Source organism: Panthera uncia, chromosome X (genome assembly GCF_023721935.1).
Source record: "Panthera uncia isolate 11264 chromosome X, Puncia_PCG_1.0, whole genome shotgun sequence".
Taxonomy (NCBI): Eukaryota; Metazoa; Chordata; class Mammalia; order Carnivora; family Felidae; genus Panthera; species Panthera uncia.
In genome coordinates, this window is record NC_064817.1 from 118,538,434 (window position 1) to 118,561,025 (window position 22,592).

Consider the following 22,592-nt stretch of genomic DNA (forward strand, 5'->3'; position numbering starts at 1 on the left):
GCGAGAGAGCTCAATGAGCTACCACGTCTGTAGCGGGAGGAGCTTGGAGGGAGGGCGCACCAGGAAGTTACATTGTTTAGGCAGGTGCCTTGTGGCTGTTTAAAGAAGATGTTTTCATGGCTGGGGTGAGCATTTGCTAATAGCTGCTTTAAAATGTTTTCCAGCCTAGTATTACTAGGGCCACGCTCCCAGCCCTCTCAGCTCATGCCGGGGAGCATTCCAAGATGTAGGGTTTGTTTCTTTTTTAACAAGTGGTACACAATTCAAAAGGTACCAAAGGTGTGTGTAGGAAAGAGTAAGTCTCTGTCCACCCAACCCCCAGCCACCTTGTTCCACTCCGTGCAGGCACCCGCTGTTTCCAACTTCCCTGCACATCCTGGGTGCACAAGCATGTATGTATGGTCTTTACAAATGTAGATGGTAGCATATTACATGGACCGTTCTGTCCCTTTCTTTTCCCCCTTAACAATATGTCTTGGAAGCCCTCAGCATCAGTACAGAAAGAACTGCTTCTGGTTTTTAACATCTCTTCAGTATTCCCTTAGCAGTACTATAGGTTATTTAGCCAGACCCTGTTGAGGGACATTTTAGTTCTTTCCCTTCTTCTCTGTTAGAAGTAACATTGCGACAATAACCTCATCACTTCCCAAATTGCTCTTGCTCGTAATTTCTTTGTGGTCATATTTATCTTCGAATTACATGTAATGTTAAAGAAGACTGAGATTTTTGTGTTTAATCAATGGCATAAGTTTAAAAAGGTCAGGGGGTCCTGTTCAAAGCAGTCTTGGGGAAAAGTCGGAGCCACATCACTAGGAGTGCTCCTGTGGGCTTGCATTCGGGCCCGCGGCCAGCAGCTTGCATGGTGGGGCATTTAAGAAACTGTGATTTTGAGAAACGGCATTATAATTTCTGTAAGGAGTGCACCGAGGGACATAGTCTTTATGTGACATAGAGTCCTTGCTATGAGTACCTCTGGTGTATTTCTGGTGTATGGATGGTGCAAAATCTGTAATCGACTCTTCGGGCAGCTAAAAGCTGATGATTCTGGGGCACAGCTTTAGCAGTAAGTGCACAGGACCCGGTCGCACATCTTCCAGGCACGAGCCGCCTTCTTGGTTCCATCTGGATGAGTTCTTTCCCCAACATGTCCCGTTTATTCCAGTTTGCACAGTTGCTTTTATCTTGTGGGGAGTGTTTCTGTTCATTGGCTTTTGTTAGTAGAAGCAATATCTAACATGATTAATCTCATTATAGCATGGTGGCTGCCTCGTAGATACTCAATAAATGTTGAATAAATGAGTTTTGCTAATTGTTTAATAGGATATGAGGAACTTGCGACTTGCTTATAAACAGGAAGAACAGAGTAAACTTGGGATATTTGAGAACCTCAACAAACACGCATTTCCTCTTTCTAATGGGCAGGTAAGTACACCCAAATAAACCATTTTTGCATGCATTTGGGGGGTGGGTGTCCAAAAGTCATGTTTAATTTTTCCTTTTTTTCAGAGGTTTCTTTCATCTCATTTTTCTCTGTTTGTAACTAATACCAGGATATTTAAAATTTGTCAGTTCTGTGTAACTTCTGTGTAACGATTAAGAAAACTGCCAACTTGTTGCTTCAAAATTTATAGGTTAAAGTAGAAATCTTAATCTATTCAGCTATGAGCTGAATGAACAGCTTTAGTATTGGATATATGATATAGCAGAGAAATACCAACATGTATATTTTGTATTGTATCCAGACTCTCTTTGCATTCAACTACAAAGAAAAATTTCCGATAAACGGATGGAAAGTTTATGATCCTGTATCTGAATATAAGAGACAGGTAAAGTATGATGCTTATCGAACCGAAAATAGTGGGTGGAGCTTTTTTTTCCCTTTTCTCAGAGGTTAGGAATGTGGCAGAGAAGAAACCATTTGAAACAGGTTGTGTATGTGACTCACTTAGCCTGTAGGCTCTTCATTCTCCCGATGCCACACCTTTCGTTACGCTGCTCTTCGTCCTTTTTCCAGAGGCCGAGTGGAGTACAAGCACAGGGGTTTACAAAGCAAATTGGCTGGGGTGGGTTTTATTACATACTCTGGTGATGAGTTGATGAGTAAGGATCAAACCAATGGCTTAAATCAGATGATGTGTGTGGCCTGACTACATCAGTATGCTGTGGTGTTCCTATACCTATGTAGTTTTCAGTGCATTGTCAGTTTCAAGATGTTCTTAGACTGTTTGCATGACATTTAATCTTTGCCCCCACTGTATATTTGGTATGGTGGTTTACATTACTTATTTTATAGATGTTTGTAAAAAGTTTCTGTACATGTTCATGTACATGTTGTTTCCTAAACAACTTTCGTGGGTTTTTCAAAGGCAACACCATCCTCATTCTATATAGAAAATACAACAAGAGGGGCACCTGGGTGGTTCACTTGGTTGAGTGTCCAACCCCTGGTTTCAGCTCAGTCATGATCTCACGGTTTCGTGAGTTTGAGCCCCATATTGGGGATTCTCTCTCTCCGTCTCTTTTCTCCTCCCCTGCTCATGCTGTCTCTCTCTCTCTCAAAATACATAAATAGACTTTTAAGAAAAAGAAAACACAACAAGAAATATATATGGGATTCGATTCTAGTATATAATTTCCATTTTAAAATATGTTTAGAAATTCTTCTGTTTCATTACATTTTTAAACATGGGTAAGAAATGGATTATGTTAGATAAATATATATTTAAACTTTTAAGTAGCAATGAACAACAAATTATAAATGGATTTTAGGGGAAAATAAGAAATGGATGTGGTTCATGCCTAGTACTTTTTGAAAGTGTAAAAGTTTGTTCCCCCCCTCCCCTGCCTTCTCTAATGTGCTACAGGGCTTGCCAAATGAGAGCTGGAAAATATCCAAAGTGAACAGTAGCTATGAGCTCTGCGACACCTATCCTGCTGTCATTGTGGTGCCAACTAGTGTAAAAGATGATGACCTTTCAAAAGTGGCGGCCTTTCGAGCAAAAGGCAGAGTCCCCGTAAGTGATAAACATCATCACTCAGGCACAAACACACACTGTATGAGATCTAACATGGAAAGAACAAGACAGAAAAACTCTAGTGAACAAAATAGAAAGTGGAAAACTCAGCTAGCTGAAAAACCTCAAAAGGCAGCTGCAAATGAGGAAGGAGTGGCAAGAAAGCGTGCTCTTGCGTTGACACTGTGTGCATCTCTGGTTTCCATGAGTCCTCTTAGAGCAAATACGCTTTCTTAGATGCTAAGTGGAATACTATAGCTGCACAACAGGGACATCATTACAAAAGTAGACATAGGAGCCAGCAGGGGGTGAATTGTTTTAACCAGTTTTATTGAGGTATAATTGATATACAAAAACCTGCACATGTACAGCTTGATGAGATCGAACATATGTATACACACCTGTGACCCTCTCACCATAATCAAGGAGGAAGTGAACGTTTTTGAACTTAGCATTTGTGGTCGGGTATAATCTCGAGTCTCTTGGCCGCTTAAGGAAAATGGGAGGTTTGGGGGCATAGTTTCAGATCCTGTAAGGGACCGTCTTCACTTTGCCCTCATCCTGCCACATATGTGATGGTTAAGATACAAAGATGTTTTTAAATTAGGAGACAAAATAAAACTAATCATTCAAATAGGAGTGGGGCTTGACATTAGTTATAGTTTGACTTAGTTTGTTTTTCGTAGAATACAATTTTAGTGGTGGAAGGGGATTTTTGGAGCTTATCGAGTCAGACTCCTTCCAACCTGACTCAAAAACAGTGAGTTCCATGGCCACTATCATGCTGTGCTTGGTTTTACCCATCATGTTTGAGAAAAGTACGCAGAAGAAGCTGTGCTTGAAGAGAGAACTTATTTTTAAGGCGTGGTGATCGGGGAACAGGGGAATCAGGGTGATCAGGGGAACTGTACTAATGTTTGTTGCTTATAAACACCAGGTGTTATCATGGATTCATCCAGAAAGTCAGGCAACAATTACCCGTTGCAGCCAGCCACTTGTGGGTCCCAATGATAAACGCTGCAAAGAAGATGAAAAATACTTGCAAACAATAATGGATGCTAATGCACAGTCTCACAAACTTATCATCTTCGATGCCCGACAAAACAGCGTTGCTGATACCAACAAGGTACACTCTCAACAAACTTGCAGAAATGGTGGATCTTTTCTTAATGCAGTGGCCATAGATTGTTTTGCGGTTCAGTCAGACTGCTGAGTTCCTCCCCACCTGAAGGTGGGCTCCATCGGAGCAGCCCATAGCTGTTCATCCCTGCTATGTGGCCTGTGGGCCTACATGTGGGGTCTCTTTCATGGCTTCTCCACAATCCTGTCGGCTCCACTAGGTCAGCAAAGGCCCAGAAAGCGAATTACCACCTAAAGAATCAAGTTTTAGTGAAATGATGGTGAGGCCGCTAGAAGTCCCTTTAACCTGTGACATATGTGGTCTCTGTTAGAACACGGTCACCTGTGTCCAACCGGGCAAATACACAAAGTTTCCATAAATCATATGCAGCAGTGGCATGTGCACACAGCTGCCATTTGATCACCACCAGCCAAAGGGGGCAGGATCCTTCATACCCAGGCACAGCTATAAGACCACACCTCCAGCACCTGGCCTCCAAGTAGGGAAGGCTCTCAACCGCGTCATTTCTGTTGCCCAAGAATGACTTTCTGACAGTGTGTTACTGCAGGCGTACATCTGGCAGTCAGAGGACTTGGCCCTCTCTGTAAGTGCTTTCAGGGATCAGGAAGGTGGCGACAGCCCTTACCATCTCATGCTTACTTGTGAAATGACGCTTGGGTAACAGACATGTAATGAGCACCTACTAGGGCCAGGTGCTGGGGAATACGAAGGTGGACCAGGCGAGGTGCTGTATCATAGGAGGTGTCAGCTCAACATGCAGGGGGGCCAGGAGAGGGCCTGGCTAGCCCTGCTTGTGAAGTTGGACAAGGCTTCACGGAGGAGGAGGCGTTTGAGTGGCTTTGGTGGTAGGTGAGAAGAGACGGGCGCGGGTCCCTATCTAACAGTGTTGCAGAGCACGTCGCTCACGAGACTGGCATGAAGGAAGAGGTCTGAGGGTGTGGTCACCAACCCCATGCCCAGCCTGTGTCCCCTCAGCAGTGCTTGGGAGTGTCTTTCTCTTGGCAGTCTGTGCCGGTTCTTGCTATGGTGATTATTCTGTCATTGACCATGATCTCCAAAACCCCTACCTCATGCCTCCTCTGCTCACTCTTGAGAGAAGCCATTACCTTCTCCTTTGTAGGTCAAACAGGGCATCGGACATGGCATTTTCCCTCAGTCCTTGGGTGCCTGCTGTGTGTCAGGGCTTGCTAGGCACTGGGGAGAGACGCTGAGCAAGCAGTCACGTAGTGTGCCAAGTGGCATCCAGTGTGGCATGGAGAACATAAAGCGTGCTCTGAGGGAGGGTCAAAGGAGCACGGTTATTTGCTTCATGACCCTGGGCAGCGACTTCATCCCTCTAGACCACAATTGCCTCGTCTCTAAAATGAGACTGGTGGTACGCCTACTTCCTGGAGTCAACGTGAAGGAAGTGCTGTAAATGGCCTGGGACAGGGCCTGTCCCAGAGAGAGCATTTGGGTTCGTGTTAGCCATCCCCATTCCTGACCTCAGAGGAAAATGCTCTGTCCGCTTGGCCTTCGTGACATCTCGGCCCCTGGATCTCTCTCCAGCCTGGGCTGCTCAGTCTCCTTCACTAGCCCCTCCCCCCGTTCCTAACCTCCAAATGGTGGTGCTTCCTGAACTCCATACGGGCTCCCCTTTTCTACTTTTCACCATCTCCCCGGGGCCTTTTTCTCCGATGCCGTGACTCCAGACACCCTCTGTATGTTGAATTTGACACCGGATTTCCATGTCACCCTGATCCCTCCTGAAGTCGTGACAGCATTTCAATCCACTTGCCTGGTTGACATCTTTGCTCAGCCATCCCCCAGGTAATGGCTTCAGTGTGTCCAAATTGGCCTGAGAGGTGGGGCCATGAGAACCCTTGCCTTCCCAATCCGTTTTGCTTGGCTTTTCCTCCAGGCTCTGCCCTTGGTGCCCTTGCACCCTGGCCAGGTTACTGACCTCGCCGTAAGCCCCAGGCGCGTCTTCTGCAAGATGGGAGACGTAAGCATGAAAACTGAGAAGGATGTGTGTAGCGGCCACAGTACGTGATGCCCATGAACTTGCCACCCCAGTTGTATGACCGGGGGGCGGGAGGGGTGGGGTGGATGACTGGTGGTGCCAGTTATGGATATGGACAAGACTGGCAGAGGAACGGGCCGGGGAAGGAGATGGGCAGGAGAGGAGTTGCCCGAGGCCCTGTGCATATTAGCACAAACACCTGGGTGGTTTACGACAACACAAGTTTCTTCTCTCACAGTCCGAGAGGACAGAAGTCTGCAAGCTGCCGGGGCTGTGATCCCTCTTAAGGGCTTCAGGGGAGAGTCTGTTCCTTGCCCCTTCCAGCCCCTGGAGGCTGCTCTGTGTGTGTAGCCACAGTGCATCCATCTCTCCCTCGGCTCTCACAGGGGCTTCTCATCCACGTGTCTGTGTCTTCCCCCCTCTGTCTTCTGAGGGTACCTTTGATGGCTTTTAGGGTTCGCCCAAGATAATCCAGATGGTCTCTTCATCTCAAGATCCTTGACTTTATGAGTCAAAGACCCTTTTTCTAAAAGAGGTCACATTCACAATCACCCAGGATTTGATGTAGATATCCGGGGGTGGGAGGGAGTGTTTTTCAGCCTCCCACAGGGGGTCATTCATAATTAGCTCCCCATGCTCCCTTAACTGGTGTGTCATTAACCCCATCCATCTTTCCACCTGTCTGTGATGTCGCAGCACTATCCCAGGGCAACGAGAAGGCCGAGAAATTCTGTACTCACAGAGGCACTCTTCTAAACATCCAAGAGAGCAAGGGCGGCCCGCTGTGTGTGATGTCACGTGGAAGACACGGAAGCAGGACAGCAAACCACATGTCTACGATGATCTTAACTGTAGTGGTGTGGTGTCTCAGAAGTGAGCAAGGACATTTATCTGTCTAGGTCCTGGTTAACTCTTCTGCATGTAATATCATGTCACCTGCAAGCAGAGCTGCTTTACTTCTTCCTTTCCGATCTGGATGCCTTTTATTTCTTCTTCGTGCCTAATTTCCCGGCAAGAACCTCTGTCTAGTACCATGTTGGATAGAGGGGGTGCACGTAGTCAGCCTTGTCTTGTTCCTAATCTTAGGGGGAAAGCTTTCAGTCTTTCATCATTGGGTGTATCAGCTGTGGGTTTTTCAACATGCCCTTACTGGGTTAAGGAACTTCCTTTCTGTTGTTAGTTGTTTGAGTGGTTTTATCACGAAAGGTATTGGATTTTCGAAGACCTTTCCTGTATCGAGATGATAGTGTTTTTTTTTCTTCTTCATTTTAGTACTCTGGTGTATTATGCCGACTGGCTTTTGTATATTGACCATTGTAGTGGGTTGAATAGTGTCACCCAAAAGTTCATGTTCATTTGGAACCTCAGAATGTGACCTTATTTGGAAATAAGGTCTTTGTATGTGCAATTAGTGAAGATGAGGTCATACTGGAGGAGGGGGGTGCCTAAATCCAGTGACTGGCATCCTTGTAAGAAGGCCACATAGAGACAGACACAGACAGGGAAGGTGGCCATGTGACGACCGAACAGAGATGGGAGCACCGCAGCTGCATGCCAAGTGGCACCAAGCATTGCCACCAAAAGCCCGGAGCAAGGTGTGCAACAGTGTCCCTCAGAGCCTCCAGAGGGAAGCAAGCCTGCCACACACATTGATCTCGGACCTCTAGCCTCCGGAAGTGTGAGGGAATAAGTCTGTGTTGTTTTGTGCCCCCTAGTTTGTGGTACCTTGTTGGTGCAGCCCTAGGAAACTCGTACAACCCCCTTACGTTCCTGGAGTCAATCCCCCTCGGTCATGGTGTCCAATCTCCTTCATATGCTGCGAGATGTGGTTTGCGAGTGTTGTGTAGGGGTTCCCTGCAGTGTGGTGTCCATATCATGGCCAGAGTGATCTTCTCAGTGTCCGGCTCTCAGTGTGTCGCACAGTCTCATAACGTGGAGGCAGCGACATCTACTTCCTGAACGGGGCCTTGAAAGCCCTCCCCCAGCCCGGCCCTTCCTTGCTATCTCCATGGCTCCCAGGGCCACATCCCCCCTGTGTGCTGCTGCTTTCAGTTCCCATAGTGGGTCCCAGTGTCCCCTCAGAGCCTTCGCCCCCACAGCTAAGCACTCCCCCATCCTTGAGATGACACTTCAAGTGTCACTTCCTCGGGGAGGTCTTTCCAGATGAGCGGAGCTCCCCCTGCGCTGTGGCGCCTGGCACATTTTGTAGCTCTGAGCACGGTAGCACTTCCTCACTCAGTGCATAGCTAGCAGCTGGGCTGTTGGGTCCATGGTGGCAGGGAAGGGACTGTTGTGAGGACCCCCAGAACCCAGCTAGGACACAATAGCTGCTCCATGGCTGGAACGAGGGGTCAGGGGTCGGTGGGTCGGGTTGGGTTCATCTCTCAGTGGATAGTTGCCATGTAGGGGATCTGATGACAGGTCACATTGTATGTTAATTTCAAAAGTCCAGACTCCATTGTGGAACCACTGTGATGTCACCAAAGGGTTTTGAAGTCTGATTGTTCCTTGAGAGAGTGAAAATGGGGGGAAGGAATTTAGTTTTAACTGTTGCATTTGTGGAGCTTGTGTGGGGAAGAGAATGCTGTGGAGCTCAGCGAAAGGTCAGGTTGAACGTTAGGGTTGGGGCCCAGTAGCATGCTAGGTGGTGGTTACAAGCTGGGGGCAGGCAGGGGTGAGGTCACCAAAGGAGTCCAGGTTGTGCGAGCCATCTGTGGAGGACAGGAGACGGATTAAGGGAGGAAGGGGTGTTTCAAGTGGTGGGAGGAGACCCCAAGGAGGGAGGGAGCGGCCCGTCCTAGATGCCAGGAGAGGAGGAGTGTCCAGCAGGAGAACTGGGAGTGAGAGGAGTCTTAGCTCAGAGTGCTCCAACAAAATATCGTAGGCTGGGTGGCCTATGAACAACAGACATTTCTTCTCTCAGCTGTGGATTCTGGGAAGTCCAAGGTCACGGTAATAGCAGACTCAGTATCTGCCTGACTTGTAGATAGCCACCTTTTTGCTGTGTCTTCACACTGCCGAGAGCAGAAAGAGGCACTCTCTCTTCTGTCTCTTAAAAGAGCACTGATGCCTTCATGAGGGCTCCCCCGTCACCACCCGATCCCCTCCCAAAGGCCGCACCTTCTCACACCATCATTTTGAGGATTAGGGCTTCAGTGCATGGATTTGGGGGATGCAAATATGCAGCCCACACTTGGAGAGAGATGTGTGGACTCTGCAGTCTCAGGGCGTGGGGACCCTGTCCCGCCACTTCATGCCTTTGGCCTTTGGCAGTTGCCTGCCCTCTAGGAGGCTTCCGGTCTGTCACGCAGGAGCCCTCCGTGCTGAGGAGGATGGGCAGACGGTTGGGCTGACAGCCTGCTAGGCCATCACCAAGTGCGGGCCAGCTGGTCTGAAACCAGAGAAACTTGAGTCCATCCTTCAGCTGGCTGCTCCCCAGGGGTGTTTGTGTTTCTCTTTCTCGTGAGGGCTGGGGATGACGCTGCCGCCACTGCTGTCAGCTTGGCCTTGGGGCCGGTGGGTAACAGCGTCCCAACATCTCCGGCTTCTCCCCAGAACCCTGCTTTGCCCCTATACAGGGAGGTCTGGTCAGCAAAGTCTAGTCTTCCGGAATGCTCTGAAACCCCTCCCCCTGTTCGTTCTGGGGTACAGGTGGGACCCCTTCTCAGCCTCCCTCCCTTTCCATGTCAAGACCTCCAGATGCCTGTTCTCTGCGTCCGTTTTCTTCCATAAGGCCATTTCCTGATTTTCATTTGTCTTATTTGTGTCTTTAGTAATCGGTTTCTGGGCAACAAATTGCCTTTAAAAAGCTTCTCCTGGTTCTCCTCCTTAGCACGTGCTTCCTCCGTGCTGAAGTGCTGGATCAGCTTGAGCCCAGCACACCACCTCACAGAGTGGCCTCCCCGGGCCTCTGGGCTCTGTCAGGCGGGGACTGGGTCCAGTACGGCCACCTGGCGCAGGGCTACGAACATGGAAGGTGCTCGATGAGGTCATCACGTCGTAGTGCTTAAGAATCTTGTGGGGTGGGAAGCACTAAGCCTTGCGTGGATTAGCATTACTGTAACTGGTTTTACTTCATTTAATTGGCATTTAATTTGCATAGCGGTGCTTTGAAGGTTTCACGGGTGGGAAAGTTGGGGTGCAGAGAAATGGGGAGGACCCTATAACCATCTGGGTGGCAGAGCTGGGATTACAAGCCCATTTCCCCTACCGCCAAAGCCTGCGCCTTTAACCTCCATTCTATGCTGTTACTACCTTAACCGGCAGTATTTTCATTGGATGCTTAGGTTATTTTTTTAAGAAAAGATGATTATGTCATGGAGGCAGGGCTGTGCTCCAGACTGCTTTGTCCATAGTGGGTGTTCCAAAGTGTTTCCTTGAAGCGAAAGCGTCTCCTATAATTCTGTGGAATAACTTGAAGTATAGCTGGCATCCAAATATATGAAATTCTTTTCCTGCCAGTCACATTTGCCACTTGCAAACTTTATCTCCTACTTAGCACCTGCTCCCATGTCCGTGTCTGGGCTTTCAGCCAGCCACCTACAGTCCTGTCTTCCCCGGAACGACTTGCCTTCTGACTTTTTAGATGCAGCCTATCTTCTCGGACCTCAGCCTCTTGTGCCAGGTTGTTCCACAGCCTGTCCCTAGAGCCTCCTGGCTCCCTCTTAGCCCTGGCCTCCTTAGGCTGTCCTGCCTACTGTCCTCCGGCCAACACCTTGGCCCACTAGCAACTTTGGCACCCCACCCGGCCCAGTTCAGTTCTCCTGCCCGTGTTTGTCCTGCCAGCACCCCAGACTGCCGAATGTGCCGTGAGAACAGAGGCTCACAACGTGCAGGTTGGAACCACTCCAGATTCACGCTGGAATTCTCCAGCCTCTGAGGCCCTCGGTGGTGCTTGGAAGTCCCTCCTCCCGATCCCCTAGGCTCTCCAGAGACCACTTCAGCCCATTTATGACTCTTTTCTAATACATGACCCTGCCCCACCCCATTCATCCTCGGTAGCTAACCTTGCCCTTCTTCTTTTTCTTTTAAATTTTTTTAACATTTTTATTTATTTTTGAGAGAGACAGAGGGTGAGCGGGGGAGGGGCAGAGAGAGAGGGAGACGCAGACTCTGAAAGGAGGCTCCAGGCTCTGAGCTGTCCGCACAGACAGTTAGACCCAGGGCTCGAACACACGAACTGCGAGATCATGACCTGAGCCGAAGTCGGACGCTTAACTGACTGAGCCACCCAGGCGCCCCCTAACCTTGCCCTTCTGCACAGAGGACAAACCAACCCTCAGGACCACTCTCCCCTCCTGCCACCGTATCCAGAAACTACCTTGTACTGCCAACCATGGAAGCCTCCTGTAATGGTGGAGGGGTGCCTTCCTCTCTGCCCTCCTTGCCATGAAGCCTTTCCCATCTACACAGATAAGCTCTCCAACCACTGTCACTGTCCCCTTCCAGCTGGCACTGCCATTTTCTTGCCCTTTACACACGGACGTCTCGGAGGGGTTTTCTTGCTGCCCCATTGCTCACTTGCCCCTCACGCCGTGAGACTAGCTCATCCCGTCTCTGTGCTCACCCAGTACTTCCTCATCACAAAATCCAGTGCATATTTTCCAGCTCTTATTTTCCTTGCCTTCTCAACCTTTTGACATAGTTCAGTACTTGTTCCCTTTTTCTTTTTCCTCTGGTCTCTGGCTGCTCTTCTCCATCCCTTTTGTTTTATGTGCCTTAAATGTTGGCCTTCTTCAGGCTTCTGGCCTATGCTTCTGTCTTCGCTTACACTCTGTCCTTGGATGCATGTCCTTAAACATGCCAGTCCCCTGTCCTCCAGTATCCTGCAAATGCCCGTGACTTTGAATTGCTGGCCACAGCTCAGACCTGTCTTCTGAGCTCCAGACCTGCTGCCCATAGACTCTTCTATTTACATTTCTCCCAGGCATCTTACGTTCACTACACACACAGCTGAATGCTCGATCTGTTCTGTAATAGTCTGTATCTCAGGAAATGGTTTCACCAACTCTTGGGTCACCCAGCCTGGAGCCATCGGTGTCCCGGCCTCCTCATGTCCTACTTCTGTTGCCCCCTAAATATCTCCAGTCAGGTGCGTCTGTCTGCCCTGCTGCTTGCACCGGGATTCTCTCAGCCACATGAGTGCCCATCTCTGAGCTGGTCTACCCGTGGGGGTCCCAGCCTCCTCCAGGCCCTTCCACCCAGCGCAGTCAGTGCGGACTCCACAGCGCAAGTCTGGTGGTACCCTCCCCACACTTGTGTGCAGTCTGGCCCTCCCCTTGCCAATGCCATCCGGCCCTGGGCCAAGTCTCATGCTGCTCTCCCCACTGCCGTGGGGCCCTCTCAGCTGAACTTGCCTGCATCTCGGGAAGCCGTGTCCTCCCCTATCTCTGGGCATCCACACACCATGGCCCCTCTGCCCTGTGTATTCTTGACCTTCCTCCACACGGCAAAGCTTTCCTGACTTGTGTTTTCTTCTGTTCCCCTGGGAGCCTCTCGGGCCTGGCCGTGCATGCCCAGTGTACCCTGTGCTCTCCAGCAGCAAAGCACTTGCCCCCCTGTGCTGCATGTGCCCTCTCCTCACCTGCGTACCCTGCCGGATTTTGAGTGCCTGGAGGACCAGGGTCTCTGCTTGTTCATAATTGTCACCCCAGCATTTCGCTCCAGGCCAGGCGTAATACCTGCTCAGATGGTGGTTGGAGCCTAACTGAAGAATGTGGTCTTTGGGTTCACAGATGCACTTATGATGTGTTTCGGAGATAAAGTTCCTATACTGTTACTCAGGCTATTTTAACCATTCCAGAGTTCACAATTCAATGATTTCTGATAATAGTCACAGTTTTGTGCGACAGTCCCCACTGTCTAACCCCAGAATGCTTTCATAGACCCGAATAGAAACCCTGTGCCCACTGGCAGCTGCTGCCCATTCTCCCCTCCCCCCAGCCCCTGTCAACTGCGTATTGACTTCCTGTCTGTATAGATTTCCTTGTTTTGGACCTTTCATATAAATGGAATCCTACAATACGTGGTCTTTGGGGCCCGGATTCTTTCAGTCAGTGTAATGTTTTTAAGGTACTTCATTCCTCTGTGTCGCTGTGTGATGTTCCACGGTATGCAGAGACCACCTTTCGTTGATCCATTCACCCACTGATGCACATTTGGCTTGCTTCCAGGTTTTGGCTATGGTGAATAGCGCCGCTGTGGTGTTTCACGTACAGGTTTTTGTTGCAGTACCTGTCTTCGGTGGGAGTAGAACCGCTGGGTTACGTGGTAATTCTGTGTTTAAATTTGAGGAGCCACCAAACTTTTTCCCACAGAGACTGCACAGTTTTAATTCCCACCGGCAATATATTAGGGTTTCAATATCTCTACATTCCCATCATGGATGGATTTTGAATGTTGAATATAAGCTAACTATAGGCCAGATTTTGTTAGGAGATTACCAAAGAGCCAGCCATATCCCCCACTTTTGTTTCATTTGCATTCTCCTTTCAGTGGCTTAAACTTCCCTGTTTTGAGATTTACAAATAGTTTGATTATACGGAAATGTTGTGGTAGTACAACCTTTCTCTGTTCAGACAGATAGCACTAAGAGAACCCTTAAAAATCTAACTTACCTAGAGTAGGATCCAGTTGTTAATGGCTTAGAAACTGATGATGGGTGATGGACGATTGTTATGGGTTGAATCGTGTCTCCATAAAAAAATATGCTGAGGCCCTAACTCCTGGTACCTGTGAATGTGGCCTCATTCACAGGTGGGTCCTAATCCAGTCTGAGTGGGGGTCCTTAGTAGAAGAGGAGAGACAGACCCAAGGGGAATGCCATGGGATGATGAGGCAGAGATTCGAGTGATTGTCTATAAACCAGGAACACCTGGGGCGACCAGAACCTGGAAGATGCAGACTCTGCCCCAAGAGGGTTCTGAGGGAGCACGGCCCTGCCAGAACCTTGATTTGGGCTCCGAACCGTGAGAGGACATTTCTGTTGTGTTAAGCCCCGTAGTTTGGGGTACTGTGTTCCAGCAGCCAGGGGAGAGTCCCACGAGGATCGGGAGGCTGATTACAAAGAGATGAGCTTGTCGCTTCTTTAGTGCTCTCCGTGTGATAGCACTAGAAAGACTAGAACTGGGAACTCAGATGAAGTGATGTATCTTTTGTTTTTCACAGGCCAAGGGTGGAGGATACGAAAGTGAAGGTGCTTACCCCAACGCGGAGCTTGTGTTCTTGGAGATCCACAACATTCACGTGATGAGAGAGTCCCTGCGTAAACTGAAAGAGATCGTGTACCCCTCAATCGATGAGGCACGGTGGCTCTCCAACGTGGATGGGACGCACTGGCTGGAGTATATAAGGGTAAAGTGGGCTGGTCCTTTACACGCTTTCTGGTTAAGATTTCTCTCTGTACCTGCCATAAATCTGGTCATCCATGTGGTTTCTCAACACTGGAAATAAGCACATCTTTGCTGTCACAGTTTCCATGGGCAGTATCCAGACGGTGGTCTTTGTTGGAGGGCTTCTGTGACATAAAAAGGGATAATGCTTGCCTCAGATCAGGTTTTTAAAGACCTTTGTGGCCCTTTAAAAAAGGACTGTATTTACTGCTGTCATTTTTCTTCATGTAAGGTGTTCCCCCACCCCCAATGTTACTGTTTCCGAATGATCCTCAGTTGATTGCATTGTTTGGTTTATTGACCTGAACTTCCAGCATTCTTCACAGTCCTGGAAATTAAATGCTGTCCTAGAAATTAAATGTAGCCTGCTCTAATGTGCCTTCTTTTCTGAAGATGCTTCTTGCTGGGGCAGTAAGAATTGCTGATAAGATAGAATCTGGGAAAACTTCGGTGGTGGTGCATTGCAGCGATGGTTGGGACCGAACAGCCCAGCTGACCTCTCTGGCTATGCTGATGTTGGACAGTTATTACCGCACCATTAAAGGCTTTGAGGCTCTCATAGAAAAGGAGTGGATAAGCTTCGGACATAGGTTTGCCCTGGTAAGTTGAGACAGTGAGGTATGTGCTTGACTGTTCTTTCCCATGCATGTGCGTATCACACACACCACACATCTACACACACACACACGTACACACTTGTGGGTTCTCTGTGTCTGACCTGAGTCACCATAATGGAAGACGATGGGCCCCTCAGCATTGTATGTTTTTTGGTAGGGCACTCTGTTTTTTAGAATTTTTTTTAGTGTAGGTATGTTTTTTTTTACATAAATGAGGCAAAATTCATATAACAGAATTAGCTATCTTCAGACATACAGCTCAGTGGCATTTAGTACATTCACAACGTTGTGCAACCCCTACTTCTGTCTAGTTCCAGAACATTTCTCCACCCCATTAAGTAGTCACTTCTCATCTCCCTTCTCCCCCAGCCCCTGACAATCACTAACCTGCTTTCTATCTTTCTGAATTTGCCTGTTCTACGTACCTCATATAAGTGGAATCCTATAATATTTGTTTTTCTGTGACTGGCTTATTTCATTAAACACACTGGTTTTAAGGCTTATCCATATTCTAGCCTATGTAAAAATTTCATTCCTTTTCATAGCTGAATAGCATTCCCTTGTATAGATAGACCACATTTTGTTTATTCATTTATGTTGGTGGATGCTTGAATTATTTCCAGCAGTACGCTATTGTGAATAATGCTGCTATGAACATTGACCTACAAGTTTTGCCATACACAGTACCACAAACTGAGTAGCTTAGACAATAGAAATGTATTGTCTCACAGTTCTGGAGGCCAGAAGTCCAAGGTCAAGGTTCTGGTAGGGTTGGTTTCTCCTGAGCCCCCTCTTCTTGGCTTGTAAGCGGCCGTCTTCTCACTCTGTCTCCATGTGGCCTTTCCTCTGTGTGCACCTCTCTGGTGTCTCTGTGTCTAAATTTCCTCTCCTTAAAAGGACACCAGTCAGATTGGATTAGGGCCTACCCTCCCACCCTGCCACCCTCCCTTTAATCACCTCTTTACGGACCCTATCTCCACATATAGTCACATTCTGAGGCCCTGGGGGTTAGGGCTTCAAGACAGGAACTGGGGCAGTACAAAATTCAGCCCATAACAGCCTGCTTTCACACTTGGGTATTTCCCTTTTAGTGGAATTACTGGGTCATCTGGTAGGTGTTCTTTTGTTTTTAAATTTGTTTATTTTAAGAGTGAGAGCTCAAGTGGGAGAGGAGCAGAGACAAAGGGGGACAGAGGATCTGAAACTGGCTCTGAACTGTCACCATGGACCCCGACGTGGGGCTCGATCCCATGAACTGTGAGATCCTGACCTGAGCTGAAGTTGGATGCTTAACTGACTGAGCCAACTGGGTGCCCCCATCATCTGGTACATATTTTTGTGCTTTAGTCCTAATGGCTGTTCCTCGTCCTTCTCGGTCATTAAGCCATTGGGGATTCATCTTAACTGTGCATTGGAAAACTCCCTGAAGCCACATTCAGATCCACTTCTGGAAAGCAGGACAGGCAGTGGAGAGCTTCAGTGGCTCCCACCACGGGGTACCAAGTGCACTGTCCATGAGGAGAGGGAAAGGAAGTTCCACAGGCTTTGAACCACATGCCCTTTGGGGGCTGTTGTCCGGTCCTCAGCTACATGCCTTCCCTGTCTGCGCCTTGGTTCCCTTCTCAAAGTGGAGTGTTGTACAGAGGAGGGGAGTTTGTGTACATCAGGTGCTCAGACAGGGCCTGGCCCGTGCTGGGTACCTTTTAGATCCTGTGCTTATTTTAAACATCATCGCGAACTCCTTTGTTCCTTCTCCCTGGGAGAGGAGAGAGTGTGGAGTTTTCCCCAATGTTTGCATCTGACCATCTCTGAAGGCTCCCAGGGCATTCTGTTCCACCTTTCCTCTCCACACTGTGTGTCCTGGAAGACAGGAGGCCGGCAGGGGCCCTTGACTAGGTGGGCAGTGCTAAAGGCCACCTACTGAGACTCCAGTAGCGGCCCTGCACAGCACGCGTCAGGGCACATGCACACGTTCTCCCATCCCTACTTGCTGACGCTGGGGTTCGCCATGGTAGTGAGATCCTAGGATTGTTAATGGCTTCACTTTACTGAGCGGCACTGTGTATCCAGCACTGTGGCACGTATCATCTGCTTCAATCCTATAATGACCCTGAGCGGCAGCTGCTATAACTGGCAGTTGGAGGGAACTGACATTTCAGGAGTAGAAGTTATCTGACCGAGGTCACCCAACCATTGAGGATTGAACCGGCATCCACACAGCAGTTTCCATCCTGCAGCCACCTTCTTGCTGCCTCCCTCTACTCTCCCTTCCCTTGAGTTCTGTCTAAGCTCCTGTCTGAGGCCAACTTCTGTCCTTGCCCCCCTGTTCCATCTTCTACCTCCTGGACCTTTTCCCGGACCACTCTCTAACCTGCCACCGACCTGCCTCCATTTCCCCTCTTGCCTAGAGGGGTCCTACTGGTCTAGAAACCTGCCACTATTTATCCCTCTCTTGACCCGACTTCCCCCTCCATCTGTCACAGCAGATACCTGCCCCCTCTGCAACAAAGCCCCTCAGAGCTGTAGTCTGTACCTACTGCTGCTGTTTCCTTTCAGGCTATGTTGAACTCACTTCACCAGGCTTTCTCCTCACAACACCCACTCCAGCCCGAAGCTGCTTGTCACCACCACCGATGACTGCCACTTTGCCAAGTCCTTCTCTTATTTGGCCTGCGCACTGGAGGCTGTTGGTTCTTCCCTTCTTCTGGAAACTGTTTTTCTTCCCTTGGCTTCTAGGTCTCTCTAGCCTTTTGAATTTCCTCTAGTCTTCTGGTCCTCCTTCTCTCCCCAGCCTCGTGGTGTTGAGGGGCAGGCCTGGGGCTCAGTTCTCAGATCATTTCTCTTTTCTCTGCATGCCTAATACCTCAGTGATCCCGACTGGTCCCTCATCTTTAAATATGTGTATTTCCAATCTGCCATGTCCTCAGTGCCACTGATGCCCCCTTCCTTCTAGCCTGCCCATCTCCCTTGGGGCTATGATGGCAGCCTAACTAGTTTCTCTATCACCTGTGTCCCCTTCCAATCCTTGTCCTTGCTACAGCCAGATGGAGTGTTCCAAGAAGCCCATCTGCTGCTGCCCACTGTGAATCTCTCCGAGCCCTCCCGTGGCCTGTGGGGTTGTGGGCAAACTCCTCAGCTCAACATTTGAGGCCCTTGGTGATCTGGTCTAGTCCACCTTTCCAGCCTTGTTTCGCCCCCCAACCCACCCCCTGCCACCTTTCCTCATGTCCAGCTACTTACGGTGCCCTTGGCATCCCCCCCTCCATGTTCCCACTGCTTCTACTATAATGTACCTCTGGCCAGCCGGAAAGCAGGCACCTCCTTCCATCCTTCATGGTTTATCTCAAATGACACCTCCTCCGTGACTGTGACTTTCCTTCCTTGTCCCCTCTCTACCCCATCCTACGTTGGCCACTTGTTCCTTTGTGGCCCCCGGATACCCATCACAGACTTGGAAACCCTTAGAACATTTTATTGCCCTTGTTATTTACAGGTCTTTCTCTCAACTAGACCACAAGGGAATTACTCATTTAGCACAAGTACTGCATCTCATTTGTCTTGGTGCGTCAGGTGTGTAGCCAAGAGCCTGGCCTCTACTGGACACCGTGAAACTTGCTGAAATTCCAAGGGCCGGGCAAGATGCCTTGCATCCACCATAGGAATTCAATAAATGCCTAGTAGAAGGATGAATCTTAAATTGTGAGTGGTCACGCCAAACTGTTCCCAAGGTGCCTTAAATACTGAAGAGCAGGCTCTACAAGTTATTTCTGTAAAGGAGAAGTGCAGAAATAAGGCAGTTGATGCAGCTGCTATGGAAAACAGTATGGCAGTTCCTCAAAAAAATTAAAAATACCATATGATCCAGCAAATTCTTCTTTGGGGTATAGACCCAAAAGAAGTGAAAACAGAGACTCAGATATTTACACACCCATGTTTATAGCAGCATGACTCACGATAGTGCACGTGTAGAAGCAACAACCCAAGTGTCCGCCGACAGATGACCGCATAAACAGAATGTGGTCTGTCCATACAATGGAAGTAGTATTCAGCTTTAAAAAGGAAAGAATTTGACACCTTCTACAGTGCAGATGAACCTTGAGGACCTTCTGCTGAGTGAAAGAAGCCAGTCACAAAAGGACATCTACTGTATGATTCCACTCCTAAGAGGTCACCAAGTCACATTCATAGGGACAGAAAGTACAATGGTTGGTGCCAGGGAGGAGGAGTTAGTGTTAATGGGGAAGAGTTTCAGATTGGGAAGACGGAAGAGTTCTGGAGATTGATGGCAGCGATGGTCGCACAGCAATGTGAATGTCCTTCATACAACACTGAGCTGTATGCTAAACGTGGTTGAGATGGTCAATTTGATGTCATGTGTGTTTCACCACAATTACAAACCAGTAGAGAAGAAAGACCATATGCTGTTACTGCGAGGCGTGGATTTCCTTGTTTTTATGTCTTTCCTGCTGGCAGTTTCAGAGACCCAGTGTTTCTTGCACTTTCTCTATGCTGGTTGCATTGTATCTTCATGATGTTTTGTTTTGTTTTGTTTTGTTTTCCTTTCTTGTCCTTTTGCTTAGTTATCAGATTATTTGAGCGTTCTCTTAGAATGCTCATTCTGGAGCTGTTTTTTAACCTGAGATTTTCAATGTTTTTGTCCTACTTATGTTTGAAATCCTTTTACCTTTTACTACGAATCTATTAATATGTTCAAAAATACCACAAGGTGTGAAATATAACATTGCATGTCAAGTATATCTCAAAATTGCAAATGGAATACAATACTGGACTTCCTTGAGCAAGGACTCCCCACCACCATTTCAAGTGTGAGATTTGGGGGTTTTCTGAGTCCTGTAGAATTGGTTAAAGCTTGTAGATTATTATTTTGATTCTCACACTTCGTGACATTTCTGAAAAATGGGAAAACCTGCTTTTATGCTTGTGGAGAGAATGGAGTCGTAATGTGCTTCATGAGCTGCTAATTGGTAGTCTCACAGTGACACTGTGCCCTTGTGGTGGTGGCTGGGCTTGACCCCATCATTTGGACTGAAAAGTTTACTGGCTATTTGCTTGTAACTTCTTGATCTCAACTACAGTAAAGTGAAATTATAAAACCGTCAACATGGGAAAATACAGTACACTGAAATTTTGTTTCCTAAGAGTAATGGAAGTCAGTTCAATTCAGTGAACGTTGTTGAGTACTTATTATGTGCCAAGAATTCTGTTAGGCCTTGGGATGTACAAATGACACCTGAAGCTTGCCACTAGGCAATTTTAAGTGACTTTATGGAGGAGTGTGGCCTGCATTAACATGCTTAACCTCTATTTCTTTTCAGAGAGTGGGCCATGGCAATGACAACCACGCAGATGCTGACCGGTCCCCTATTTTTCTTCAGTTTATTGATTGTGTTTGGCAAATGACAAGACAGGTGAGTGATTTCAAGTATATTTCTGACCTTACAGTTTAAGATTATATAAACGTTCATGTTCATTCAAAATGAAGACATGTGTATGTATGTGAAAACAGGACCCCTTCCGTTATTTAGCTCGGTTTGATTCTAATTCACTTAGAAGTGTAAGCAGAAAATTAGAAATGATCAACTTCACCACAAAAGTTCCATTCCTTGTGCAAATGGCTTTTGTCGGTCATCCTGTCCGCCAGCTGTGCTCCAGTCCTCCTGCTGCTCTTGTCCCCTGTCAGGGTGAGAGTTCCTTGCTGGCTGGGTACAGGAAGATTCAGCCAGGTGTTAGAAATGGGGATGTGACTGAACTGCCTGCGAGGGGAGTGTTAGACCCGGAACTCAGGAATCTCCACACCTACTCCAGGCCACAGCATCCCCAGTGCAGAGTCGGTGAAGTAAAGGAGTGTCCAGGAAGTGATGACAGATAGGGAGTTGCTGGTGCTTAGTTACTGGGTGCCTAGTTTCCAAACCCCAGTGCACGGAGCCCTGGGAAGCAAGCTGGCCACGCAGGTATCCTCCTTCCCTGAGCTGGGTGGGTCCTGATGGCTTCAGCTTAAAGCATGGACTGCCATGAGGCATGTGCTATTTATTCCCTAGTCTCCAACATCTGAGCCCAAGTTTGGGGATCAAGCCAGAGAGAGGAACTGAGATAGAGTGACCTATAGAGAGGGGTGAGGAGAGAGCAAGCCAGAGACACACAGATATACATGCAGAGAGACACGCAGACACAGAAAGAGACAGATACAGACACAGAGGAAGAGACCAAGAGTCGCAGACGCAAAGGGACCAACACGGAGAGAATAAGAGGTCAGGAGTCCTCCCAGTGCCTATGTGGGGAAGGAGTCCGAGGGTGGAGAACCATGGCCTGGGCCCTCTCCTTCCTGTTGGCCCAGAGGTCTAGCCTTAGCTGCTTTAGTCACGTGAAGGGGGCCAGCCGGAAAGACTGCTGGCGACCTCTAGTGACTCCACCAGCAGCCACGGTGCTCGTGACTGAGACTCCTGACCACATCAGCACCAACACCTTAGGGTCTTTTTAAAGGACCTCTGCCTCCCTGAGCCCGGAGAGTGCCCGATGTACCACTGTCTGTGAAATCTCTCACCGTGAGCCTCTGTACCGATGTGGGGGGGGGGGTGTTGGGGGCAGGAGAGAACCACCACGCTGCTGATGCTGCCCCGCTCCGCCTCAGCCTGGACCCCTCGTGGCAGCGATTCCTCGAGGGCCATCTAGGGCACCCCAACCTCGCTCTCCACCTGAGGGCTTACTGTCAGCACCTGGAAACTTGTCAAGATGCACATGCTTCGGCCCCGCCCCTGCAGACCCTTCCTCCCGTGGTCCTAGGGGGAAGCCCGGGTGTGTGTGGTTCTACAAAGTTCCCCAGGTGGTTCTGTGGTACCAGTGAGGTAGAAGGCCAGCATCCAGGCAGGGAGCTCCGTCCTAGTGCAGTCCTGTGGCTAGTAGCCTCAGCTTCCCTTGGGGACTTAGAGATGAAAACTCACATGGCACTGGACGTGGTGGTTTTCTTAAAATGCAGATTCTGATTTGTGAGTCTGGGCCCCGAAGCCTGAGAGTCTGCATTTCCCACAGATCTCCCCCAGTAGCAAGGATCTAGAGAGAGTGGCATACTTTCAGAAACAAGAAAGAAAAGAGGTGCCTGGGTGGCTCAATCGCTTAAGTGTCTGACTTCAGCTCAGGTCATGATCTCATGGTTTGTGAGTTTGAGCCCCACATCAGTCAGTGGAGAGCCTGCTTGGGATTCTCTCTCTCCCCCCTCTCCCCATTTGCGTGTGAGTGCATGTGTGTGCTCTCTTTCAAAAATAAAAGAAACTTAATAAAAAAGGAAGGGGGTGGTGGGTAGGTTCTAATCAGCGAGAGGAGATCTCACAGAATGTGAGCCTCAGGCCTGCACTTAGAACTTCCTCTTACTTTTAGGCCCACTTCCCCAAGCTGATGGGGATCTTCAGTTAG

General features: G+C 48.6%; 1 protein-coding gene across 6 annotated transcripts in view; it reads left to right on the forward strand.

The window, feature by feature from the left end:
• Positions 1-22,592, forward strand: part of MTMR1 (myotubularin related protein 1) — a 63,894-nt gene that overhangs the window by 26,522 nt on the left and 14,780 nt on the right. For all 6 annotated transcript variants that reach the window (XM_049644436.1, XM_049644435.1, XM_049644437.1 and 3 more), the window contains 7 exons: positions 1,321-1,422; positions 1,743-1,826; positions 2,865-3,014; positions 3,952-4,140; positions 14,324-14,509; positions 14,941-15,147; positions 20,501-20,593. In XM_049644436.1, coding sequence (XP_049500393.1) covers positions 1,321-1,422; positions 1,743-1,826; positions 2,865-3,014; positions 3,952-4,140; positions 14,324-14,509; positions 14,941-15,147; positions 20,501-20,593 — 1,011 coding nt within the window. The remainder of the gene's footprint in view (positions 1-1,320; positions 1,423-1,742; positions 1,827-2,864; positions 3,015-3,951; positions 4,141-14,323; positions 14,510-14,940; positions 15,148-20,500; positions 20,594-22,592) is intronic.